Here is a 27,776-nt window from a genome sequence, read left to right on the forward strand (position 1 = left end):
GTACTTGATCCCAACTAAGATATAATTACCCCTTATTGGGGCAGAACAGCCCTATTGGGTTTATTTAATGGTTAAATGATTCCCTTTTCTCTGTAATAATAAAACAGTACCTGTACTTGATCCCAACTAAGATATAATTACCCCTTATTGGGGCAGAACAGCCCTATTGGGTTTATTTAATGGTTAAATGATTCCCTTTTCTCTGTAATAATAAAACAGTACCTGTACCTGAAATAAAACTTTTTGTTAAACTTTCCGGCAGTTGTCAGGACTGGGAATTTACAGTTCAATGATTTTTTTTTTTTTTAATTTCAGACGCTGGAATTTTGATGAGTTGTTTGCAGGATATTATTATTAAATCAGCAATCAGTGTAATATCTGCAATATATATAATTAAACTGATTCATTTCCTACACTTTGCATAATGACTCCATACTCCGCCGAAGAGGTGACATCACTCTCGCGGGCCCCCGGTTGTTAACAATGTTTCCGACACCTTTAATATTAATATCGAATTAAGCGCCGAGGGCACCGCGTTGCGCTGGGGGCTGATGAATTATTGTGTCCTTAAAATGATGTTTGGCAACTATTACACTGACAGATACATGCTTTTAATTTAAACTCAATTTAGTTTACCGTGTTTAAATATTTCAACGATTAGAGTAAATTAATTTGCCGCTGAAATGCCGCCGTTGACAGATCAGTGCTTTACACATTATTTTTTTTTTTTAGAAAAAGCAAGCGGATTTGTATTTGTGAGTAAATCTAATTTAAAAACGCCTTTATTAAATATTTGAGAAGAGCAGCTATTTGACTTGCAGACAAGTAACAATTTAAGATACTGATCAAGGAATTACAAGCATGGTTTATATCCGAAAGGAGTACAACAACGCTGCCAATGTTCTGGAAAGGGAATCATTTAACCATGAAATAAACCCAATAGGGCTGTTCTGCCCCCAATAAGGGGTAATTATATCTTAGTTGGGATCAAGTACAGGTACTGTTTTATTATTACAGAGAAAAGGGAATCATTTAACCATTAAATAAACCCAATAGGGCTGTTCTGCCCCCAATAAGGGGTAATTATATCTTAGTTGGGATCAAGTACAGGTACTGTTTTATTATTACAGAGAAAAGGGAATCATTTAACCATTAAATAAACCCAATAGGACTGTTCTGCCCCCAATAAGGGGTAATTATATCTTAGTTGGGATCAAGTACAGGTACTGTTTTATTATTACAGAGAAAAGGGAATCATTTAACCATGAAATAAACCCAATAGGGCTGTTCTGCCCCCAATAAGGGGTAATTATATCTTAGTTGGGATCAAGTACAGGTACTGTTTTATTATTACAGAGAAAAGGGAATCATTTAACCATGAAATAAACCCAATAGGGCTGTTCTGCCCCCAATAAGGGGTAATTATATCTTAGTTGGGATCAAGTACAGGTACTGTTTTATTATTACAGAGAAAAGGGAATCATTTAACCATTAAATAAACCCAATAGGGCTGTTCTGCCCCCAATAAGGGGTAATTATTTCTTAGTTGGGATCAAGTACAGGTACTGTTTTATTATTACAGAGAAAAGGGAATCATTTAACCATTAATAAACCCAATAGGGCTGTTCTGCCCCCAATAAGGGGTAATTATAACTTAGTTGGGATCAAGTACAGGTACTGTTTTATTATTACAGAGAAAAGGGAATCAGTTTAAAATTCTGAATTATTTGATTAAAATGGGAGACAGGCTTTCTGTAATTCAGAGCTTTCTGGATAACGGGTTTCCAGATAATGGCTCCTATACTTGTAAAATGTAATGTGCTGTTACCCTTGTACTGTGAGTTTGGGCTGCCTAGGACCATTGGGGCTATCAAATAACCAATAAAACTAGGAGGAATAAAGGCCTGCTGATGCCAATAAATAGGCAGGTTTTAGCCAGACAGTATTTATAAATGTACAGTATATAGCACACGTATGTTCCATGACCCATGATGGCATTGTCATTCTGATGATTGAACAATTTGACATTCTGTAGGCACCTCCACCGCCAGGACTAGCTCTGCTCATGGTGAAGGAAACTAAACCAGTCAGAAGATCTCACCCAAAAGAAAAACACAGGATTATGGGGTCATGCAAACAAGTATCACGTCAATCATGCAGCATAGAGAGGCCTGAAGAATGTAGTGTTTTGTCAGCAGAGATAGAATGTATTGAGTAGAAGCAAGATGTTTAAGCAGAATTAGAGATAGGGTTGCCACCCATCCGGTTTTGGCCCAGTGTTAAGAAGGGCTGTCTGGGCCAAAACTGTCTGCTCGGTTTTAATAATTCAGAAAACTGGGCAGAACTTTCCTAGATTGACGCAGTGATCAGCCAATTGCTGATCGCTGCATCATAGCCCTGCCCTGTGATGTCACCTCTCCAACCCTCATGACACTGTCCTAACCCATGATATAATAGCCCACCGATCTGCCCAGCTATCAGCGGGGGAAAGGTGGCAACCCTAATTAGAAACGCAGCACTCATGTTTGAGACCTCCTAACCAGCAATTTCTCATTGGGCATTGTTTGTATTCACAAAGCATTTGTTTAAAGAAAATGATCCTCTCCCTCCAACCCCTTTATTCAGAAAACCTCAAGTCCAAAGCAATCTGGTTACTAGATCCCATTTGGGTGGCATGACTAGAACGTTCTAGGATGATGTTCATCGGTAAGTACTGGTACCATTCAGATCTGATTGTACACAGTGGGGCTCGCAACAACATTGTGAGAAAGTACCCCGGTGTAGTAACCAATAACAACCAATCAGAGATTTGCTTTCACTTGCTTCCTGCTCTAGACTGAACACAACCAATTCACTGATTGGTTTCTGTTGGTGACTGCATAGGGGAAATGTGTCCATTGTTAGTATAAGAGCCCCAATATGGCCACGTTGCTAGTGTAATATATTAGCATTTATTACTTTGTTAATTTAATTACAAGACACTTATTATAGGAATTAAACAGCGCATTCAGTATGGATAAAAAGGTTTACAGTATGGAGTAGGAATGGCTTTGTTGGTGGCTGGCATCTAACTACTAGAAAGGGATCCATTAACTACAGGGCAGGGATGTGAACAGGGGCGGGCCAAGCCAACCGGGCGCCCCAGGCAACCTGGTCGGCCAACTCCGCCCACCTCCCCGCTAATCATTAGCGGTGGAGGCAATGACCAATCGAATCACACCGCCCCCCTGCACCACCTCCTGTGCTGTGATTCGATCGGGTCATTGCCTCCACCGCTAATGATAAGCGGCGGAGGCAATGACAAAGTAGAACTAGGGGTAGGCAGGAGAGGCTGCCTGGCACCCCTCAATCGTTGCGCCCTAGGCAGCTGCCTCTTCTGCCTACCCCTAGTTCCCGGCCCTGGGTATGAATCTGTCCTTCAGCACCCTAACATGAGGGTGCCCAAACATTAATCCTACTGAGATCTGTATTTTACGTTTGATTGCTGCTTCTCTCTATTAACCCAGTAGGTGTCACTATATACCCAGTCTTAGCAAACCAATAATATTGAAGGGGAACACATATTTAACGCTTACGAGTTACGAGTTTCTTCAGTAGAATACACAATACATCTCTGGCAATATTGTGCGTTACACTGCTGATCTATGGGAAGTGGAGTCCTGGCTTGGGGAGAGCCGACTTCTGTAACATTGTAGATTGTAAGCTCTTTTGGGCAGGGCTCTCTTCACCTCCTGTATCGGTTACTGATTGCTTTATATGTTACTCTGTATGTCCAGTGTATGGAACCCACTTATTGTACAGCGCTGCGGGATATGTTGGCGCTTTATAAATAAATGTTAATAATAATAATAATAATTGTACATGGTACATGGTCAGGACCATTGCCAAATGCAATGGCAATGTGCCATTGCATTTGTAATTAATGTGCACTGGAAACATACTAAGAAATACACTTTCTTTCACTAGGAGTTCACTACCCCTTTAACTTCCCTGAGGGGAAAGCACACAATACAGAAATGCAGTGCACAGGGAATTTATAAATCTTAATGTATAACGTTGTACAGAATAAAGGAATGGTTCCATTATAAAGTAACTATGAGTTACGGAGACCTGAGTTTCTTTCCTGAAGCTGAACAAATAAACAAAATAAATTCTGGGAATAAATTCCAAACAAGCTCCAAGAAAATCCCATTTACAAGGGTTTATCCTATAGGCTAAAGCTCACCCACTGGGGTTTTTCTGAAGATGATTTCAGTATCAACTACTTGTGGCCTTGGATATATAAGTACAACTTTAGACAGTAAGCTCTATGGCTCAGGCACTCATTGCGCCTGAATAATTCTGTATACTACCAGTGAAGAGCATGAAACAAGACTAAATTACCTTGTTTTTTGTGCATTATTGCTGTTACTGGTACGTGGCTGGGTATGGCAAGGATACAATAGAATTCACTGGAGAGCTTAGTCAATGCAAGAAAGTGCTGGCTTATTTGAGAGAATCATAGCACACAAAGGTCCTTCCTCTGGTGGCCTCGAAACGCGTAGTGCTCTGCATCTTTCAGTAAAGCCAACACCTTATTGCACTGACTAAGCTCTCTGGAGGATCCTATTGTACTTATGCGACTGGGCATTGGGAGTGATGGTCCCAAACCACTCTTTGATGACCATCTAAAGATATATATAAGTTCTTAAGGACTTTGCGCAATAATCGACTGCATATGAAAATGCCAGGCATAGGGGTAGCATATGGTTGTCCCCTGGACACTGCCAAACTCAAGGTCCAAGTAGTGCAATGTATGCAAAGCCTTCCTACAGGGACCCTTATGGACATACTATAGGGCTAGGGTGTTATTAATAAGCTTAGAGGTGATTGTTTAGTTAATTAATTTTGGGGTTAGTAACAGACCCTTGAATAGGCAAAGTTGGTTTGGGGACCACATCAACGAGCCGATGCGGTCCCCGATCTGACTAGATTTTTTAACCTGCCCAATTGATATCTGGACGATTTCAGGCCAGATAACAGTTGGGCAGGCCCGTCGTTGGTGCCCCTACACGGGCCGATTAGCTGCCAAATCGGTCTAAGGGACCAGTATCGCCAGCTAGAATCGGCCCGTGTATGGGGACCTTAATAGTTGCGTATTTGGTGGTCAGACATCAAAATCTGTAGATCTTTGCACTTTTATCATGATATTGTTTCTATTGCTGTTGACTATAAATGTTCTAGTGCTTTTATTGGCTACCTGTGAACCTTCTGGTTTTGTGGCTACATGTTGTTCCTAACCTTTTCCTTCTTCTAACTGTATTACCCAAGAATGAACAGGGAAAAAAAAAGTATGATTATAATAGGTCATTAAACCTCGGTAAAATGAAGATAGTCTGGAATCAGGAAAAAAGATTATATCAACGAGAAAGTCAAAGCAAGAAAGATTGTAGATAAAACCACGCAGAGGGCACCGCAAACAAAACCACTCCGTAATGCAGGGTAGATACCTTCCCAGTATGTTCAGAATGAGGTGGAGTCACCAGCTGCTTCTGAGTCGGAGGCATCGGAATTAGAGCTGGAACCCCGGCCGGTGTCGTGAGCATCCGATTGGTCAGATGAGAGTTTTTTGCTAAGGGTGTTACTTCTTACGCTGCCACTGGAATTCTGTGCATCAGACTCCTGAGAGGCTTCCGATACATTGTCTTCTTCTTGACTGGGTGAAATACTAGCACTTTGCTTACTGGTGCTATCTGCTTCACGGCTAACTGTAGAATGATTATTACTTTCTTCGTTTTCATCTTTATCACTGTCATCATCGTTACTTTCTTCATTACTTTGACTCACTCGACTGTCCACAGATTTTCTTGATGCAGAAGTACGACTCATATTGTCATCTGTTTCCTGTTGGCTCTCTGTGTCGCTTGCTTTACTTTTTTCATCCTTCTCTTCTTCATCTTCTTCTTCTGACCCTGAGTCTTCCTCTGAGGCTTCTTCTATTGTACTTTTTATTTCACTATCGACGGCCGATTTCTTGGACCCGTAACTGGATTTTGAACCACTTCTATCACTTGCTCTAGACGAACCTCCACTCACCTCGTCACTCTTTCCACTCACCTCGTCACTCTTTCCACTCACCTCGTCACTCTTTCCACTAACGACACTGGAAATGTCACTGGCACGCCTGCTACTTGTAGACTCTCTCTCAGAACTTTTCTTGGATGATTTTGCTTCTGATTCTTCTGCCTCTGATTCTGAAGCACCTCCTTGGGAGTCAGATATTTCTGACTTTTTAGCATCTTCATCTTCAGAACTCTCTTCTTCCGTCTCATCTTGTTTACTAACAACTGACCTTGAAGTGGACTGAGTTTCAGATATTTCCGACTTTTTAGCATCTTCATCTTCAGAACTCTCTTCTTCTGTTTCATCCGGTTTACTAGCAATTGACTTTGAAGTAGACTGAGTTTCATCACCTGATTCATCACTTTCATCTCTTTCCTCATCTGAATCTACTGTACTTTCATTATCTTCATCTCGACTAAGGGTCACTTTCAAATAATCTTTATCTCCTGCTTGAGAAGGAGCACTACTACCTTTTACTGAAGATTCATCTGAAAATGTTGAAGCCTTCTCCTCCTCCTCCTCTGAACTTTCACTTTTTTCAGATTCACTTTCTGCTGTGACAGTAATGGACACCCCAGATTTACTATCATCCCTTTCAGACTCGCTTACATCAGATTCATCTTCATCTCGTTCACTTTCAGCTATGGACGTTTTGGCAGAGGAGCTCTGTGATCTTCTGCCTCCTTGAAGTTTTCTGGCAACAGTGATCCGTTTGATGGCACGGTCAAACTTTCTTGCTGCAGGGGGTCCATCAGCTGACTTTTGGAAATAACTCCCTTTAATAACCATGCTATCTTCATCAGTTTGACGTGCGGAGACCAGCTTTGCATATTCTTTTCCACTGCTTTTCACCTTTTTAAGGATCATTGGAAATATTCTTGCTTTTTTCCATGGAGAATGCAAACCATCAGCAGGCTCAGAAGACTTTTGAGCACTAACTGCCAGTCGGCTTAGTTGCATAACTGCTTTAAGCTTTTTCTTCCCCTGGCTGGCCCTACCTACACCTTGCATGCTAGCTCTAGGGGATCCAGGTCGGCCTCTCCCCTTGGGGACACCTGGCCCCTGTCCTCTCCCTCTCCTGGAAGGGACTCGGGGTGGAATTCTTCTCTGAAATTATGGAAATAAATAAACTTATTTAGTAAAAAAAGCATATCTCTATGTATATATCATACGGGCAATTGGAGTTATTTAGTATTTAATGTAAAATTACAAATTTTGGCCTAAGGAGCCATTGTTTCATATAAAGGAAGGCTCTCCTTATTACCACCCTTAGCTCTTAATTGTGTAATCATCTCAAGCTAGCATATACTGTGGCCTAGGGATGAGGGGCATCGTTTAATAGTGTGGTATGTCTAACAGAGACATCATAAAACTAAGCCAGAGAAGATATACCCCACTTCTAAGGAAAATTCATCAAATTATATGGTAGAGTGGCCCTTTATTGAGCACAGATTAATCTTTGATAAATGAGCCTACTTACTGCTGTTAGATTGTTCTTTCCACTTTTTAAATATTTAAAGATTACACTGGAGTAGCAAACTATGAACCAGCCATCCAATGGATTCATACATAGAATGAAGGAACAATATTTCTCTATATTACTACATTAGGTATGAACCAGTTTTATAAATTCAATAGGTTCAAATGATCTCAGACAATGTTCTTCTTAAATATGGAGCAAATGTAAATGAAGTTGTATTGATTACGGCTTGTGTGTATCAGGATACATAGTAGTGTTACTTACATCGCCTTCAGTACCAGGCCCATGTGGGGTGTAGTAATATCCTCCATCATTCTCCATCACCACTTCCCCATAGTCTTCATACATTCCAGCTGGTGACAGTAATCGGCGGCGACTTCCATACTGTGGCAATTCATACCTGCAATCAAAAGTATAATGTGGGTCTGTGTCATGGGACTAAGAGAATGAATCTACATTATGTGTACTTTTAGCAAAAATATGCAGAACTCTGATAATGTCAAGTTCAGATCCCAGTATACGTCAGGAAGGTCTTAGAGCTGATCTAAATGTATCATTGTGGGCCACACACTAAACTGGTGGAGACATTATAATTACTATTAGGCCTTTACTTTGAACCAAGGGTAAGGGTAGAAAAGCGCAACCCTTAGGGTCTCACTGTCCTCTGTACCTAGCAGGGCAGTGGAGAATTTGGTTCTAGATGAGGAGTGGAACGTTGGTAGGGCACAAGGTAGTCAGCAAAAGGCTCCATTATGCCCTGCACCCACCGGACTTCCCTAATTCAAGTGTCTTAATCAGGGATACTCAAACTACGGCCTGCGGGCCAGATTTGACTCCCAACCCCTGGCAGCGGGGAGCAGAAGGGGGGGAGATTGGAGAGGGAGGACAGATGGAGTGGGGGAGCTGAAAGAGAGAGGATGCAGTGGGGAGCGGGGGAGCTGGGAAAGGCAGGACACAGCGGGAGTGGGAGGGGGGAAGCGGGGAGAGGGAGGACGGATGGAGCGGAGGAGCTGGAAGAGAAAGGATGCAGCAGGAGCGGGAAACGGGGGTGCTGGGAGAGGCAGGACACAGCGGGGAGTGGGAGGGGGGAAGCGGGGAGAGGGAGGGCAGATGGAGTGGAGGAGCTGGAAGAGAGAGGACGCAGTGGGGAGTGGGGGAGCTGGGAGAGGCAGGACACAGCGGGTAGTGGGGAAGCGGGGAGAGAGAGGGGGGATGGAGCGGAGGAGCTGGAAGAGAAAGGATGCAACGGGAGCGGGGGAGCTGGGAGAGAGTGGACACATTGGGAAGCTGGAGGGAGGAAGCGGGGAGAGGGAGGATACAGCGTGGAGCGGAGAGAAGGAGGACCAATGGAGCGGGGGGGCTGGGAGATAGAGGACGCAGAGGGGAGTGGGAGGATGCAGCAGGGAGAGGGAGGACGCAAGAGTGGGCTGTAGTTTGGCCCCACAGCAGGGAGCTGGAGCTGGAGGGGGTGGCGTAGTTTGAGGACTATAGTCTGGCCTCCCAACAGTCTGAGGCTTAAAAAGATTGAGGACCCCTGGTCTAAATGATGTACAAGTTAGAGGATGGAAGGGGATGTCTACATGCATCATACACTGCACTAATAAGTGAGTCCCACTGACTTTTAAATAGGTTATACTTTTTAATATTGAATTTAATATTCAAAAATGGAAAATGAATTGTGGGTAAACTGAGTGCCAAGTAAACAGTACCGGATATGGATGATTTTTACTTGACGTACCCATGCTCATAGCTATAGTAGTCTTGTCCATAATATTCCTGACCAGGATCAATCCCCGACTCCATAGACAGTTCCTTTTGAGAAAGAAAAGAAGCTTAAACATAACAATAACCCATTAAATAAAGATTTATAGATGAAACAAAAGGGCGTCATTGGTCCCTTCTTGGTTATACAGTTGAGCCCTCGGTTTCAAGTATCTTTGGCTTTTTAGGTTGGAGCAGAAAGAAGTGACATAAATCATTTTAAAAATGCTTTTGCAGCAGGTAATATTGCCATAAAGGCTGATTCATGTTCCATGTTCTCGTTATGAATTAGAGCCTGTAGAATCCCGCAGTCCATTTGTTTGTGTTATTTAAGCATTCTCGTGCTGGAGATACAACAGTCCAGCGATACTATATCCTTTTCCAGTTTATCATTGTTAAATCAATACCCAAAAGTTTATCTTGGTGGAGAAAATCAATATGATTTGTTCTGAAGGCTGGATACTTGGGCAGTTTTGTAAACATTGCTCATAGAGGCTCTAGCACTTACACTAAAGGATAACGTTGAAAAAAAAAAAGGGTAGAAAGTTGCAAAGTAGGCAAATCAGATGTTTCTATATATTGTACTTCAACAACACCTGGAAGGCCACAAAATGATGAAACGACAGTATTAGGTGCCACTGGCACCATCATGTCCTACAGCTTTTTGCTCTAGTATACCTGCAATCCCTCCACTCTTCCTACTACTAACTGCCATGTAGAGGCCTATAAGGCAGCGTTTCACAAACTGTCGGGTTGCCCCATTAAATGGAACTAATATCTTGTTGGGGTGGGGCAAACAAAAGGCCATTCGGTGTAAGAATTGTTCTCCTAGTAGGAAGTCCAGCTTGAAGGTCAATTAGAGAGATGGATGTGAACCCTTATTTGCTAAAGATATTCTTGTACAGGTATGGGACCTGTAATCCAGAATGCTGGGGACCTGGGGTTTCCAAATATGGGATCTTTCTGTAATTTGGATCTCCATAACTTAAGTTTGCTATAAAGCATTCAAATATTGAATAAACCCAATAGGCTTGTTTTGCCTCCAATAAGGGGTAATTATATCTTAGTTGGGATCAAGTACAGGTACTGTTTTATTATTACAGAGAAAAGGGAATCATTTAACCATTAAATAAACCCAATAGGGCTGTTCTGCCCCAATAAGGGGTAATTATATCTTAGTTGGGATCAAGTACAGGTACTGTTTTATTATTACAGAGAAAAAGGAATCATTTAACCATTAAATAAACCCAATAGGGCTGTTCTGCCCCAAATAAGGGGTAATTATATCTTAGTTGGGATCAAGTACAGGTACTGTTTTATTATTACAGAGAAAAGGGAATCATTTAACCATGAAATAAACCCAATAGGGCTGTTCTGCCCCCAATAAGGGGTAATTATATCTTAGTTGGGATCAAGTACAGGTACTGTTTTATTATTACAGAGAAAAGGGAATCATTTAACCATGAAATAAACCCAATAGGGCTGTTCTGCCCCCAATAAGGGGTAATTATATCTTAGTTGGGATCAAGTACAGGTACTGTTTTATTATTACAGAGAAAAGGGAATCATTTAACCATTAAATAAACCCAATAGGACTGTTCTGCCCCCAATAAGGGGTAATTATATCTTAGTTGGGATCAATTACAGGTACTGTTTTATTATTACAGAGAAAAGGGAATCATTTAACCATTAAATAAACCCAATAGGGCTGTTCTGCCCCCAATAAGGGGTAATTATATCTTAGTTGGGATCAAGTACAGGTACTGTTTTATTATTACAGAGAAAAGGGAATCATTTAACCATTAAATAAACCCAATAGGATTGTTCTGCCCCCAATAAGGGGTAATTATATCTTAGTTGGGATCAAGTACAGGTACTGTTTTATTATTACAGAGAAAAGGGAATCATTTAACCATGAAATAAACCCAATAGGGCTGTTCTGCCCCCAATAAGGGGTAATTATATCTTAGTTGGGATCAAGTACAGGTACTGTTTTATTAATTCACTGAAATGCTAAATTGAGTCCAAATTCACAAGGGTACTTGCATTTATATATGTTTCTCTACACTTTCTGGGTTCCCTTTGTGGAACCACATGGTAACTTGTTTCTGGCACCATGTCAATCATTGCAGGAGGAAACAACTCAATTTGTAAACAAAGCTATGACATATAAATGTGACAACTTGTTCCAAATGTATCACCATAGATGCAAAGTAGGAGGACTCAAGCCTGACTTCTGGGGTAAGGAAGACTTACTCCTTCTTCCCTATCCTTCATTCTTATCCACCAGAAGCACTCCTCTGCCCATTGTATTTTTTAATAATGTCTGCCAGGTCTGTAAAACCAACTGCGTCAATGCCTTGAGGGGCGAGGGCACTAGTGACGGACATTGTCCTTTTGTTGTCTCTAGTGCTCTATCTCTTGATGCTTTACTAAAGACACCATGCCTCTGTCCCCCAAGAGACAAAGGAGGAAAAATACTATTCAAACACTTCTTTAAAAGAATATATTTCACTCTTTACATGGGTCTGAACAGACTATAGAGCCTGGGTCCTAAAGACCCAGCCATTACTGCGGCATACTGATGGTTACTATTGTGATAGAAATTCTCTCCTATTAAGTATCAAAGTGGCCTCCACAAAATGGACTGTTGAAATGTATTAATGAAGCACTTATCATGGGTTTGGTATGTGACTGATATGCACGAGGTCAGTATTCACATTAACAGAACAAGTGGAGATAGGAAAGTGGATACCTCAGGTTTTAGAAGAGAAGGTCTCAGTAATTGTTGCTGCTGTTGTCAGCGAAAGGAACGGAGGAACGGAAGAGAAGGCAGAAAAAGGAGAAAAGAGCAAGGAGGGAGGGAGAGAGAGAGAAGATAGCAGGGTGAAATATTTGCCAACAGTAATTGTAGCACATTCCAAAAAATAAAGTCCTTGTTCCTAGTTCATAAAGCAACATCTGAAAAATGCTTTTAGGGGTTTTGTTTATGACGTTGCATATTAAACAAACTGACTTTGTTATTTGATCATCTCTGATTCACCGCAAGGTGTTCTACTAAAGGAATAACGGCTGATAAGGTGATCCAACAGGAAATCATCAAGGCTTTTTGATAATAGTCTTAAATTGCCTTTAGATGATAGATAGATATATGTGTCAGGTAGATAGATGATAGATAGATAGATAGATAGATAGATAGATAGATGATTGATAGATAGATAGATAGATAGATAGATAGATAGATAGATAGATTGATAGATAGATAGATAGATAGATGATAGATAGATAGATAGATAGATAGATAGATAGATAGATGATAGATGGATAGATGATAGATACATAGATGATAGATAGATAGATAGATAGATGATAGATGGATAGATAGATAGATAGATAGATAGATGATAGATAGATAGATGATAGATAGATGATAGATAGATAGATAGATAGATAGATAGATAGATAGATAGATAGATAGATAGATAGATAGATGATAGATAGATAGATGATAGATGATAGATGATAGATAGATAGATAGATAGATAGATAGATAGATAGATGATAGATAGATAGATAGATAGATGATAGATGATAGATAGATAGATAGATGTCTTTTCTTTTTTTATTCAATAATATAAATGTATAGTCTATATTAATATTTTATTCCGTTTGGCTGATTCTGAAGATGTGAGGCTAACGATTTCCTTCCAAGTTAGATACCATCTCTGATTTTGATCATGGCTATATATTGTGCTGCATATTAGCTTTCCCTTATGTACCTTCTCAGCACAATTATAATGATTGCACATCTCTAGGGCACTTTCCTTCACTATCTATCTATCTATCTATCTATCTATCTATCCATCTATCCATCTAACAGCCAGTGAATTTGTATAATAGCTTGTCAGTTAAATGGCCCTATAGTCACTGAGTGCTTATTCAGATCATTCCAATGTTCTTGAATAGCATTTCAATGGCTTCTACTATCTTCATATTGACAAATAATGTTATGTTTGCCATCTAATGTATGGATGCCTAGGATACAGTGTTCCATCTATCACCTAATGAATTGTTAGCAGAACAAAGTCAGGCTAGTTGTTGTGAAACCAAAAGTCTGATAATTATTCAAAGACCAATGGATTTATGGGTAATGCTGAGAATTATAGTACAATTACTACAAAGCAATAACATATAATAACATAAATCTTACCTCCTGATGAGCATATCCACGCCTGTGGTCAGAAAAAGATACAGGAAATATATTATTAGTACAATATAATACGAGCAGTAGGAAATATAAACCATCAAAACAAACATAAAATTAGTCAGTGAGTGATTTTTTTTTTAGTTTTCAATATATTAGCAGTTTTTAAACAGCTTATATAATGAATATGATGGAATAGTATCACCTGTTGGCCATTTCGGACGACTGGCTACAGCAGTGATCCCCAACCAGTGGCTCGGGGGTAACACGTTGCTCACCAACCCCTTGGATGTTGCTCCCAGTGGCCCCAAAACAAGTGTTCATTTTTGGAATCCTGGCTTGGAGGCAAGTTTAGGGTGCATAAAAATAAGGTGTACTGCCAAACAGAGCCTCCTGTAGACTACCAGTCCACATAGGGGCTACTAAATAGCTATCATAGCTCTTATTTGGCAGTACAAATTTGAATTTTTTCATGCTTATGTTGCTCCCCAACACTTTTCCCATTTGAGTATTGCTTACAGGTATGAAAGGTTGGGGATCCCTGGGCTACAGTCTTGTCTGAGCAACATCTCAAGAGTTTAAGCTAATTGTAGCCAAAATGACCAGCAGGTAGCACTGTTGCTTAAAAATTCATTATAGTAGCAGATTCAAAACAGCTAATATCTTGAAAACTAAAAAAAAATAAATAATAAATTGTAGAAGTGTGATTCAATTTATATACATATGTAGTTAATATAGTGAATAATGTACAACAAGTTGTATAAGACAACAAGGAGTTCTGTGACCATATAAAAGTAGAAGGTCGAAGGCCAAGTGCTTTTATACAGGTCATGGAACTCTGAGGTGACTTCTAATATCCTTATATTTTACAATAGGGAGCACATTATTTATTATAATACAGGTTTCAGAGAGTCATGTGACCACTAAGCGCTTGATTATAACCAATGACATCACCAAACACTGTTATTAAGGATATAATTTACAGAATATTCATGGCTCTTGAGTATATTATACGTATTTGTTTGAAACAAGACACTTCTATATATTATATACTGTTGGACTGGCCCAACAGGATACCGGGAAAACTCCTGGTGGGTCCAAATGTCAAAGGCCCCCCCCTGCTTTTAACCATATAGTCTATTTCATGGTGAGTCCTTATTTCTGTAGGCCAGTGATCCCCAACCAGTGGCTCAACATGTTGCTCCCCAACCCCTTGGATGTTGCACTCAGTGCCCCCAAACCAGGGAGTTATTTTTGAATTCCTGACTTGGGGGCAAGTTTTGGTTGAATAAAAACAAGATTTCCTACCAATAAAGCCCCTGTAAGCTGATAGGGTGCATAGAGGCCCCTAATAGCCAATCACAGCCCTTATTTGGCTCCTCCATGAACTTTTATGGTGCTTGTGTTGCTCTTCAAGTCTTTTTATATTTGACTGTGGTTCACGAGTAAGAAAGGTTGGGGATCCCTGCTGTAGGGGAACACATAGGCTAAATAAGCTAGAACCAATTATAGTATGTAAAGAAAAGAAACCAGAAGATTGAAGAGACTGAGTGGGGAGACTAGATCTAGGGTCGGACTGGGGGGTGCAGGGCCCACCAGGGCTACTACCCCAGGAGACCCGCCCCCCCCCCAGGGGTCCCCACCGCACCCCCCACCATCCAGCCGCGCATAAGTGAAACTTACTCTTAACACTTTAGGGGAGGGACACTGGAGGCTGGGGGAGTGCCTACAGGGATATGGTCTGGGCTGCAGGGGCCCACTGGGTTTTTTCCGGGGCCCCAGTGGCCCAGTCCGACCCTGACTGAATCTATTGTCTAAGGTTTTTATTCCTATTGTAAATAAATGAATTGCTAAAGCAGATATGAACCTAGAAACCCCCAGTTTCATTATTATATGATTAGCTATTATCAGTTTTGTGAGCCGTACATATATATAAAGTGAAACATTTCCAGCTTGTAAAATAGTTGCCTTCGATATTTATTTTATTGTTCAGAGCTTGTAACCTTAAGCAGGAGCACATTCAAATAAAACAACATGTTCTGAATCTCTCTTTTTTTTATTCTCTAAAAACGAAAACATAAATTATAAGACTTTTTTTTTTTATGTTTCAGCTTTTCTTTTCTTTACGAGACCCATTCCGGATAGCCATGAAATGCCTGAGAAAAATACAGTCCCCTTGAATGCATTAAAAAAAAAACCTTTTGTGCCAACAATAACTCAATAATTCTGCGACATTGCAATGGAGATTATACATTAAATATTTATGAGAACTTAAACCCTGAACTTTGACAGCACAAAACAGGAAATACTTTGCGTGCCAATAAATCTTCCCCGGCGATTGGCGGCCTGATTGTGTGTGCGTTGCGCTATTGCACATACAGTAACACGGAAGGAGCGCACAGCGGTGCGTGTAGCTTTCATGTACTTTATAAATAATTCAATACTTGGGTTTGATAAGAACCTGATTCCATCTCCAACCAACTTATTTGTGAAAGAGAACATGCTGAATATGATATTCCCTCTCCATTTTGTTTAGCAAAATCACAATTATCTCCACCAACAGGATGGATGAAAAGAAGTCAACCATAGGGGAATGTGAGTTTAGTGTATAGTATTATTCCTGGGATACTTGTCATCCTCACTGCCGCTTATTCCCACCCTGCCCTTGCTAAACCAGATACTCACTATCTTGAGTAAGAGAAGAACCTGTTTGAAACATAACTCTTGGTAAATAATTAAATAATATTTATTTTTCAATACAGAATGGTAATCCCAGCTATAGGACTTCCACCGTTGCTGCTCTGTGGATCTAATGATATATTTCACACGGCCTGATGAAGTCACAACTTTCTGTAGCACTTTCCCTGATTGATTGGTTAGTTGGGTAGGCAGGTTCTTATGGATCGGGATGCAAAGCAGAGAGTTATTCTAGATCAGTAGTTCTCAACCTCCCTAATGCCTAGACCCTTTAATACAGTTCCTCATGTTGTGGTGACCCCCAACCATAAAATTATTCCTAAGACCATCGGAAATATGAGTTTTCCAATGGTCTTAGGCGACCCCTGTGAAAGGGTCGTTCGACCCCCAAAGGGGTCCTGACCCACAGGTCGAGAACCGCTGTTCTAGATAGATGACTGGATACAAAGCAGAGAGTTATTCTAGATCAGTGGTTCTCAACCTTCCTAATGCCGTGACCCTTTAATACAGTTCCTCATGTTGTGGTGACCCCCAACCATAAAATTATTCCTAAGATCGTCGGAAATATGTGTTTTCCAATGGTCTTAGGTGACCCCTGTGAAGGGGTCCTGACCCACAGGTTGAGATCCGCTGCTCTAGATAGATGACTGTCCACATGTAAAATGTAAATGTTCAGAACGTAATTTTGGTAACTGATGACACCATATAGCAAATAAAGGGTATCCACGGTGATCTAGAGCTACTCATTCTGAATTTATTAAGGCCATGGACTGTGTAAGAACTGTAAAATGTTGCCTAACCTTCCAAATTTGTATGATTTTTTCTAAACTAGAGCGTGTTATCTGATTATTTTTATTAGGTTTGAGTTTGATTAAGTTTGACCACACACACAGGTGCTGAAGGACCACACCACATGGAAAAAATGTGTGGGTCATGGTGCCAATTCCAGTTGGGCGAAGACTACACATGTCAATGGGAGTAATCAGGGTTATCATTTGATAAAAGCATAATACTATTGGATTAAAGTGTAAATTGGTTGTACAGAACAGCCAGCTGATGGCCCCAGAGACTTCATCTCTTCCTGTGAAATGTTTCTTAGGTGATAGAAAAATGAAATAAAGCAAGAAATGTCCACGAGGTTCCAACAGGTCCACGCACAGCATATAAATCCCCAAAAGTGTTAATTGTTTGTAACAGGCCTATCTGCACATAAGATGCTTAGTGAAGTATAGTGGACAACATAAAGGGTTACTAACAGCCTATACATAGGATAATTTTGGTTGTTTCTTGCTATCAGTGAGCAAGAAATCAATTTACCACTAGGTAAATATAAATAATAACATTAAACAGAAGAAAAACCTTTCCTATAAAGGCTCCTCAGAATAACTTCACATTCAGCCAATCACACGTAAAATCTAAAACATGCATAATTCATTTCCCAGCTCTATATAGCAATTGCCTGTTTTTACTAGTCTGAGACTGGCATTCAGCTGCATTCTTATCAAATCTGGAGCAAATGCCAGTAATTTACAAGTAAGGTTGTTTTCCCCTACAAAGAAGAAGAAATAAAAATAACGCCTGAGTGAAGCCTATACATTATCTTTAATTCAGCTGATCAGAAACCCTTCGTTACATTGATTAACACAAACAAGTGTTTGCCCAATCGTAGCTGCCATCTGATCGGTGGTTAGATTAAAGGAAAATTGGTTCTTTCTTCTCAGAATGGCTCTGGCTTGATTGTAATCATATAGTAGGTTAAAGGTTTTGGATTTTAGCTCAAACCTCTGTAGGGTAAAAGCTGCTTCAGGTCACCAACCTTATGTGGCTCTAAAGGATTTTGAGTCAAGAATCCCAAAATGGAGGACATCACAATTCTAATAGCTTGTCTACACCGGCAAAGGTCATAATGATCAGACCAATTTAGCCTTCAACCTGGATGTACAAACTGGGCAAAGACCTGCATTTAACATTCCTGGTCTAATAGGTATGGCTCTGCTTTCCTAAACAGACACTGCTAACCCTCAACCCAGATTTGATAATTAAAGGTTTTGTTTTGACCTGTTGGATCATTGCTTTTGTTGGAAACCCAGTTTTAAGAAGATCCCATTGTAGATAAAGGCTAGTTTGAGTCTGTTAGAGTAGTGATCCCCAACCAGTTCCTCAGGACCAACATGTTGCTCACCAAACCCTCGGATGTCCCCCATCCAACGCCCACATTGTTCCCGAGGTATCTATAACGTTTAACAACTCTACCATCACCCCATCTTCCCAGGCCCGGTGCCTTGGGGTTATCCTCGACTCTGCCCTGTCCTTCACTCCTCATATCCAGTCACTTATCAAATCATGTCACTTTCACCTAAGAAATATCTCCAAAATCCAATCATTTATCACCCAAGATGCTGCCAAAATTCTTATCCACTCTCTTATAATATCTCGCCTGGACTAATGTAACTTCCTATTAATTGGCCTTCCCCTCCAAAGACTGTCCCCTCTCCAGTCCTTAATGAATACTGCTGCCCGGCTCATACACCTCTCCAACCGCTCCTCCCCTGCCGTGCCACTCTGCCAATCCCTCTGCCATGCCACTCTGCCAATCCCTGCACTGGCTTCCCCTACTATCCAGGATAAAATTCAAACTAATGACTCTCTCACATACAAAGCAGTTCCTAACTCTGCCCCACCCTACATCTCTGAACTCATCTCTAGGTACCATCCAACCCGCTTGTTACACCCCCTACTGACCTGCTCCTCAACTCCTCTCTCATTCCCCCCTCACACGCTCGCATTCAAGACTTTGCAAGGGCTGCCCCCCTTCTCTGGAATTCACTCCCGCAAACTGTCAGACTTTCTCCCAATCTCTCTGCCTTCAAGAGATCTCCAAAAACACATTTATTTAGAGAAGCTTACCCTAATCTAGTTTAAAAATACCCTGTACCCCACCCCTCACAACTCTGGTCATGCCCATTCCCACACCTTGTGTCTCAGCCCTTTCTCCTTGTAGATTGTAAGCTCTTTTGGGCAGGGCTCCCTTCACCTCTTGTATCGGTTATTGGTTGCTTTATATGTTACTCTGTATGTCCAATGTATGGAACCCACTTATTGTACAGCGCTGCGGGATATGTTGGCGCTTTATAAATAAATGTTAATAATAATAATAATAATAATAAATAATGTTGCTCCCAGTGGCCTCAAAGCAGGTGTTTATTTTTGAATTACAGGCTTGGAGGCAAGTTTTGATTGCATAAAAACCAGTTGAACCTCCTGCCAGTCCATTTAGGGGCTACCAAAGAGCCACAAACAGCCCAGGGATGTTTACATGTTTGTGTTGCTCCCCAACTCTCTTTACATTTGTATGTGGCTCATGGGTGAAAAAGGTTGGGGACCCCTGTGTTAAAGGTTATGTATTGTAGAAATGTAACGCCGTATGGGGCACGTGGCTGGACCTATAAAGTTAGGGAATATGGATAACTAGTAATCCTGTACAACCAGAACTGCTACCCCCTCCCCTTTCTCTCTTTCTTCTTTACTTTGTTTTTCTCTTGTTTAATTGTTTGAAATATAAAATAAAAAGGTTATGTATTGTGACTGCATAGGTTAATTCACATATCCCTGTGGTGTGGTGTATCCTTTGTGTTCATGTTACAATGGGGGTTAATGTTTGGTGGTATCTTCAAAAGACAAAGAATCAACATACAATGCACTTGCAAAAGATCAGTCCTTGATCTCCTGTAGACTTAGCTATAGCTAAAGAAGAACAGAGACAATTCAACCCCAAAAAAATATATATACAGGTATAGGACCCATTATCCAGAATGCTCGGGACCAAGGGTATTCCGGACAAGGGGTCTTTCCGTAATTTGGATCTCCATACCTTAAGTCTACTAAAAAAACAATAAAACATTAATTAAACCCAACAGGACTGTTCTGCCCCCAATAAGGGGTAATTATATCTTAGTTGGGATCAAGTACAGGTACTGTTTTATTATTACAGAGAAAAGGGAATCATTTAACCATTAAATAAACCCAATAGGACTGTTCTGCCCCAATAAGGGGTAATTATATCTTAGTTGGGATCAAGTACAGGTACTGTTTTATTATTACAGAGAAAAGGGAATCATTTAACCATTAAATAAACCCAATAGGGCTGTTCTGCCCCCAATAAGGGGTAATTATATCTTAGTTGGGATCAAGTACAGGTACTGTTTTATTATTACAGAGAAAAGGGAATCATTTAACCATTAAATAAACCCAATAGGGCTGTTCTGCCCCCAATAAGGGGTAATTATATCTTAGTTGGGATCAAGTACAGGTACTGTTTTATTATTACAGAGAAAATGGAATCATTTAACCATGGAATAAACCCAATAGGGCTGTTCTGCCCCAATAAGGGGTAATTATATCTTAGTTGGGATCAAGTACAGGTACTGTTTTATTATTACAGAGAAAAGGGAATTATTTAACCATGAAATAAACCCAATAGGGCTGTTCTGCCCCAATAAGGGGTAATTATATCTTAGTTGGGATCAAGTACAGGTACTGTTTTATTATTACAGAGAAAAAGGAAATCCGTTTTAAAATTCTAAATGATTTGATTAAAATGGAGTCTATGGGAGACGGACTTTCCGTAATTCGGAGCTTTCTGGATAACGGGTTTCCGGATAAGGGATCCTATACCTGTATAACTATTTTATATATACAAACAGGGTGAGGAGCTGTACGTTTTCCATCATTTTGTATGGAGACAATTGAGTTGGAAATATAAAAGCTGGTGTGTAGTGCAACAAGACAAACTGAACACGGAGGGGGTTCTGCCCGGAAGCAATATTACAGTTTCTGACAAACAGACCGTACTTTTTTAATAATTTCTAGACCAAAGATGACATCCACGAAATTTGTTAATAACTGTAGAAGGGGAAGATAGTTTTGTAATCTATCTGCCTCAAAGCCTGTCACGGGCGTTCGACCAGAAGATGATAAGCTGGGGGCAAGGAGATGAGGAAGATGTCTAGATGGGAAATGATACAAACTAAAGCTACAATATCTATACACTGAATCTATCCCTGCAGGATCTCAGATCAACGTTACACTTTATATGGTGACTTTACAAGATTGTACTGCTTTATATGCAGGTTTATTTGTATCATATACATTATAAAGTATTTTATTTGTTTGGTTTTTTTTAGATTTCTTTCTTTCTTTAGCACTTTCACTAGAGGTTAACTCTTTGCAAGTCTCATGTGAAGTCAGGTCAATATAAGCATATACATACTAGTTTCCCTTTACTAGAGGCATAAGGGCCTCAAGGGGAAGGGAGCTCTCCATTAGTGATGAGCGAATCTGTCCCGTTTCGCTTCGCCAATAAATTTGCGAATCTTTCAAAAGATTCGCAAAACGCAAAAAAATTGTTGCACGCGACTTTTCTTTTGACGCGCGACTATTCATTTGACGCCTGCGACTATTCCTGCAACAATTTTGGACGTGCAACTATTCTTTTGACGCCCGCGACTATTCTTGTGACAAATTCTGGACGCGTGACTATTTTTTTGATGCCTGCGACTATTCTTGTGACAAATTTTGGACGTGCAACTATTCTTTTGACGCCCGCGACTATTCATGTGACAAATTTTGGACGCGCGACTATTCTTTTGACGCCCGCAACTATTCTTGTGACAAATTCTGGACGTGCAACTATTCTTTTGACGCCCGCGACTATTCTTGTGACAAATTATGGACGCGCGACTATTCTTTTGATGCCCGCGACTATTCTTGTGACAAATTCTGGACGCGCGACTATTCTTTTGACGCCCGCGACTATTCTTGTGACAAATTTTGGACGCGCGACTATTCTTTTGACGCCCGCGACTATTCTTGTGACAAATTTTGGACGCGCGACTATTCTTTTGACGCCCGCGACTATTCTTGTGACAAATTTTGGACGTGCGACTATTCTTTTGACGCCCGCGACTATTCTTGTGACAAATTTTGGATGTGCGACTATTCTTTTGACGCCCGTGACTATTCTTGTGACAAATTTTGGACGTGCAATTATTCTTTTGACGCCCGTGACTTTTCTTGTGACTAATTTTGGACGCGCGACTATCCTTGCGACAATTTCGGACGTGCGACTATTCTTTTGATGCCTGCGATTATTCTTGCGACAATTTTGATGCCCACAACTATTCTTGCGACAATTTTTGGAAGAGCGACTATTCTTGTGACAATTTTTGGGCGCGTGGCGAATTTTTCCACGGCAATTTTTTTCATCCGTTTTGTGAAACAATCCGCTAATGGCGAAACTCGGAAATTAGTCGTGAATCCATGCCTGCCGAAACATTTGCCCATCACTACACTCCATTGCTTTTTGTTGTTGTTGTTGTAGAGCATGAACTATGTTGTGAAAGTCAAGGCTTGTGTTTATGTGCTCTTTTGTCAATAAAGTGAGTGCAGTCTACTGAGTGCTCTTGGATTTCTCAATATCTTAAATTTCCCTGTGTGGGTTGTAAGGGGGTGGTGACATGGTTATCATCTGACTTAGGAGGTTGAACCAACAACTCTCAGGTTCTGCTGCAAGTTTTTACGATGCCTACCTCTTTTTCTGTATACTTCTACAGTTTAATATCCTTTGAATTAAACCCAGTACAAAAAAGGAGCTATCCATATATAATATAATGCTGCACTGAGGCCTCTATCAAAAGAAACACAGGATTTCTTGTCTCCTTTTTTGTAAACATGTTCTTAGGGTATCTGACTTCCATCCTTGGATGTTGCTCCCAGTGACCTCAAAACAGGTGCTTATTTTCAAATTCCTGGCTAGAGGCAATTTTTGGTTGCATAAAAACCCAGTGCAATGGCAAACTGAGACTTATATATAGGCTTCCAGTCCACATAAGGGCTACCAAATAGCCATTCATAGCTCTTATTTTGCAGCCCCGGAACTTTTTTTATGCTTGTGTTGCTCCCTAACACTTTTTCCACTTGAATGTGGCTCATACATATAAAAGGTTGGGGATCCCTGCTTTAGAAGGTAAAGCTATGATGGACACCATATATAGGTCCACCTAAATAATACTATGGCTAAAGATGAGCAAATTTTTTCACCAGGCATGCATTCGCAGGAAATTTCCGCATTTCGTCAGTGGCAAATTGTTTTGCGAAACTTCCATGAAAATTTGCCGTGGAAAAATTTGTCGCACAGATTTTTTTTGTTGCGCATCAAATTGGGCATGGCCACGTTACAATGGGCGTGGTCACGTAAAAAAGGCCACGGTCATGTCAAAATGGGCATGGTCGCGTCAAAAAAATAGATGCAGGCGACATTAATAGCCGCAGGTGACAAAAAAAGACACGGGCGACAAAAAAAATCACGTGACAAATGTGTTTCGCTAATTTTTTGCCGTTTCGACGAATTTTATGGCGAAGCGAAACGGCACAGATTCGCTCATCGCTAACTATGGCTAGTATAATAACTATTCAGCAAGTTCCAAGATGGCCCAACATGTTTTACTTTCTCATTTGTCTCTCCTAATGGGAAAGTCTCTGCATAGCCCTCTGTCATCCTGTACCTAAAGCAGACACTATTGCCAGCGGCTTACATATTCCAACAACGCGTGGGAAGATTTGCAAACGTGCGAACGGATGTCACCGTGATCCATATAAAATAAACTTCATTTCACCTTTAGCGGCCCTTCAACTTAATGCTGAAGGCATCGGAAAGTAATGAACATGAAAGAAAGTCTATAAATTGTGGGTCTATTAATACATCATACTTGGTCGAGTTAAAAAAAAAAAGGCATTAGTTCATAAATTCCAACCTTTTGCTGACTTACAACATACTTTATCTATGGCGGCCGCTGTCATTTCCTCGGTGGTGCGACATGCATATGATCATTTTTAATGGCGGCGCTTAAACATTTTACGATTCATTCCAACAGATTTATCCCATTTTCTTAGCATAAAACAAAAGCCACCAGGTATGGAAATTCCACTGAATAAATGATCTGTGCTAAATGTAAAAAGCACGATGAAATTGTCTCTTTTACTTGATTTAGCCCCGGGGCGCTGAATTAAGACGACGGTCGTCATATGCCAAAAAGTAAATGTTCATCTTTGATGGAAGATTATGGACATTCCTAGGCTTGTGTTTGAGCCTGACCCTGGTAATAGCATGTCAATTTATAGGGAGATATAAATGGAATTATGAACCCTGATTGTAAAAACGTAAGGATGTAGAAGCCACCGAAGAGTTTCATGGCCATATAAAGGTCATAGCACTTTCAAATGACTTCAATATCCTTGTACAGTGACAGAAAGCCTTTTATTTTACAACATGAACTGCCTTTTTTTCATAGTAAACAAGTTAATATATATATGTAGGGGTTTACCAAAAATAGGCCCTTAGGACAGACACCCCTAGTAAACAGGGACACTGGGATGACTGGGTTCTAAATAGTTAACAGGGAGTATACCTGTAGTTCGGGTTATGGCCACAGGGTGGTGCATAGGCCCATATAAAGAGTTGCAGCCATGTGCTAGGGAATCTTAGGCTGGGATAGCTTCTGGGTATAGGAGTTTCCCTGGCCCAGTTAATAGATAGACAGTTCAATTAATAGGACACTCTAGGAGTGCCATATAGGACACTAAGTTAGAATGGGCAGATATTGCCCCTCCAGGAGTGGTAGCGGGGTTAAGACCCCCCAGCATTACATCTGCTGGAGTGTAGGGCACAAAGTGGCTAGGTAGGTGGAACAAGTCACCGCTAGTCCAGGAGGCCGGATCTGAGGGTGCCTAGCGAGAGTACCGGTGTGGGTCCCTGTGGTGTAACGTCCTAGTGTAACTACCGGGAGAACTCTAGGATGGAGTGTCTCTGCCAAGAGTACCGAGGGGAGCACCTAGATGGGAGCACCTAGATGGGAGCACATGCGAGAGTACCGTGGGGTAGTCCAACAGGAAAAGGTTCTCAATGAGAAGTAAGGAGATATGCCCTGCCATGTGTATAAATGATATGCCACTCCTGGAGAGGTGTCTGCCTTGAATAAACCGTTGCATCTGATTCACTTATACTACTGTGTTGTGAGATCTATCAAGCCCAGAGGACCACTACCAAGCTGGTAAGGTATAACCCCAGGGTGGGGTACATTACACCAGGAGTACGTGGGTCCCAGAAGGGGCATAGCATCCTGATCGTTTCCCAGAGGGTGGATTATAGTTCCACAAGACCATCCCTGGGTGGAGGCACGCCATTAAAGGGAGAAATCCCTGTAAACCCCCATAGTAAGCGGGGGCTCAGGACTCCTGTAGCGCCAAACTAAAGTAAAACAGCAGGTAGTGCCACCAACGTTTAAAAAGTGGGCTACATATACTTAATAATATATTGCAATATCTTGCAGAATGGCTGTCATATTGCGTGTTATATGATGCAGCAGCTATGAGCTTCTGTACATATGGACTATACATATATTTCAATACTTTCAATACTTTTCCTTTATAGGTCCACTTGGCTTTCTTTTTTTTCTCTTTTTTTTTCAGAATTGGAATATTTCCCCTTGGCTTGTTCTCGCTAGTTCCTTGGAAGGTAGCAGGGCCGGAACTAGGGGTAGGCAGAAGAGGCAGCTGCCTGGGGTGCAACGATTGAGGGGCGCCAGGCAGCCTCTCCTGCCTACCCCTAGTGTTACTTTGTCATTGCCTCCGCCGCTTATCATTAGCGGTGGAGGCAATGACCGATCGAAGCGGCGGAGGCAATGACAAAGTAGCACTAGGGGTAGGCAGGAGAGGCTGCCTGGCGCCCCTAAATCGTTGCGCCCTAGGCAGCTGCCTCTTCTGCCTACCCCTAGTTCTACTTTGTCATTGCCTCCGCCGATTATCATTAGCGGTGGAGGCAATGACCGATTGAATCGCACCGCCCCCCTGTACCGCCTCCTGTGCTTTGGCGCGAATGCGCCATTCGGGGGGGGGGGCAGGGAGGTGGGCGGAGTTGGCCGACCGGGTTGCCTACGGCGCCCGGTCGGCTTGGCCCGCCCCTGGAAGGTAGTACTGATCAGCTTGAAGTTTCAGTTTCACACTAGACATTGCTTTCTAATTGTCTGGCCCAAAGCTTCTCAATCTTCTCCATATTCCTACTCTAGTGTCATAAACACTCTCATCCAAGAACCCAAAGAGAGATGAAGAGTGGCTGGTAATGAAAAAAATTAAATAAATCCTTAAGTTTACTCTTAACTATAGAAAACAATACCAAGCATATGTTTTCCATTCCATAAAGTGAAGCCCAATTTGTAGGTCCATTCTCCTTTCCTCTCTGGATCCTTCACCCTGCCTCGTGTTCCTGTACTGTCTACTGTATTCTTAAATGGGACAGTACAAAAAGACATAAAAGTCAAAGGGATTCTGGGAACAAATTCCTTAAGGCTCCTAGAGAAATCCTATAGGCTAAAGCTCACCCACTGGGTTTTAAAGCAAAAGCCAGGATAATAGCTGATCAGATTCCCAACTACAGACCGGTTTCTCCCTTCTTGGGGCTCATCAGTGTAGTGCAGGGTTTTCTGATCAGCTTAGGTAGAGCCAGGAGTGGGGATTCACAAACAAGTTAAGAGGGTTGAGGAGACCGCCTCATACGTATGCAAATAAGTCAAAGGGATTCTGGGAACAAATTTCCATTTACATGGGTTTTTCCTATAGGCTAAAGCTCACCCACTGGGTTTTTAAAGCAGAAGCCGGGATAATAGCTGATCAGATTCCCAACTACAGACCGGTTTCGGCCTTCTTGGGGCTCATCAGTGTAGTGCAGGGTTTTCTGATCAGCTTAGGTAGAGCCAGGAATGGGGATACACGAACAAGTTAAATGGGTTGAGGAGACTTCCTCATACGTATGCAAATAAGTCAAAGGGTTTCTGGGAAAAAATTCCTTAAGGTTCCTAGAAAAATCCCATTTACATGGGTTTATCCTATTGGCTAATGCTTACCCACTGGGTTTTTAAAGCAAAAGACACTGACATAAGGGTCACCTAAAGGAAACTGGCAATCACAACATTCTGCCAACCGGCTGACAGTCAGAAGAAAACGTCAAGACATAAAAGTCTTCTTACTTTGCTTAGAAGGAACAGGCAAGACTTATCTGATGTCTTCTACTGTTTCCCAAGCAGAACAACCAAAGAAGACTTATACTTTTAAGGGTTTACTTATTTTCCCATCTTCTAAGATGGCTCATATATGGCCAACAAGACTGTTCGGCATTTATTGAAAATCGAACATGTTCTTTTTATAAAACAGTAAACAATACAACCATTTTTTTTTTTTTTTTAAATCATGTGTCACCTCTATATTTAACATTTTTCATTTCCATTGAATGAATATATTAATAACTTGTAATAAAATCAAACAGCAGAAACAGTATCTGCCCTAATTCAGAACTTTCTGGTTAACACGTTTCTGGATCACGGATCCCATAATAGTTATTTTCATTTTGTGAAAGTGTCTGTGATAAAATGACTCTCAGTGACTAAACCTAATGTAAATAACCATGCTGAATTAAAGGGGACC

At 41.1% G+C, this 27,776-nt stretch overlaps 1 protein-coding gene across 2 annotated transcripts in view; it reads right to left on the reverse strand.

The window, feature by feature from the left end:
* Window positions 1-27,776, reverse strand: part of pcdh15 (protocadherin-related 15) — a 709,890-nt gene that overhangs the window by 3,134 nt on the left and 678,980 nt on the right. The window contains exons 34-37 of one of the 2 annotated variants that reach the window (XM_031905916.1): window positions 13,554-13,575; window positions 12,099-12,137; window positions 9,321-9,394; window positions 7,847-7,982 (exon numbers count right to left, since the gene is read on the reverse strand). In XM_031905916.1, the coding sequence (XP_031761776.1) occupies window positions 7,847-7,982; window positions 9,321-9,394; window positions 12,099-12,137; window positions 13,554-13,575 (271 nt within the window). The remainder of the gene's footprint in view (window positions 1-7,846; window positions 7,983-9,320; window positions 9,395-12,098; window positions 12,138-13,553; window positions 13,576-27,776) is intronic. The other variant, XM_031905917.1, reaches the window with a different exon arrangement.

Source organism: Xenopus tropicalis, chromosome 7, assembly GCF_000004195.4.
Source record: "Xenopus tropicalis strain Nigerian chromosome 7, UCB_Xtro_10.0, whole genome shotgun sequence".
Classification (NCBI taxonomy): domain Eukaryota; kingdom Metazoa; phylum Chordata; class Amphibia; order Anura; family Pipidae; genus Xenopus; species Xenopus tropicalis.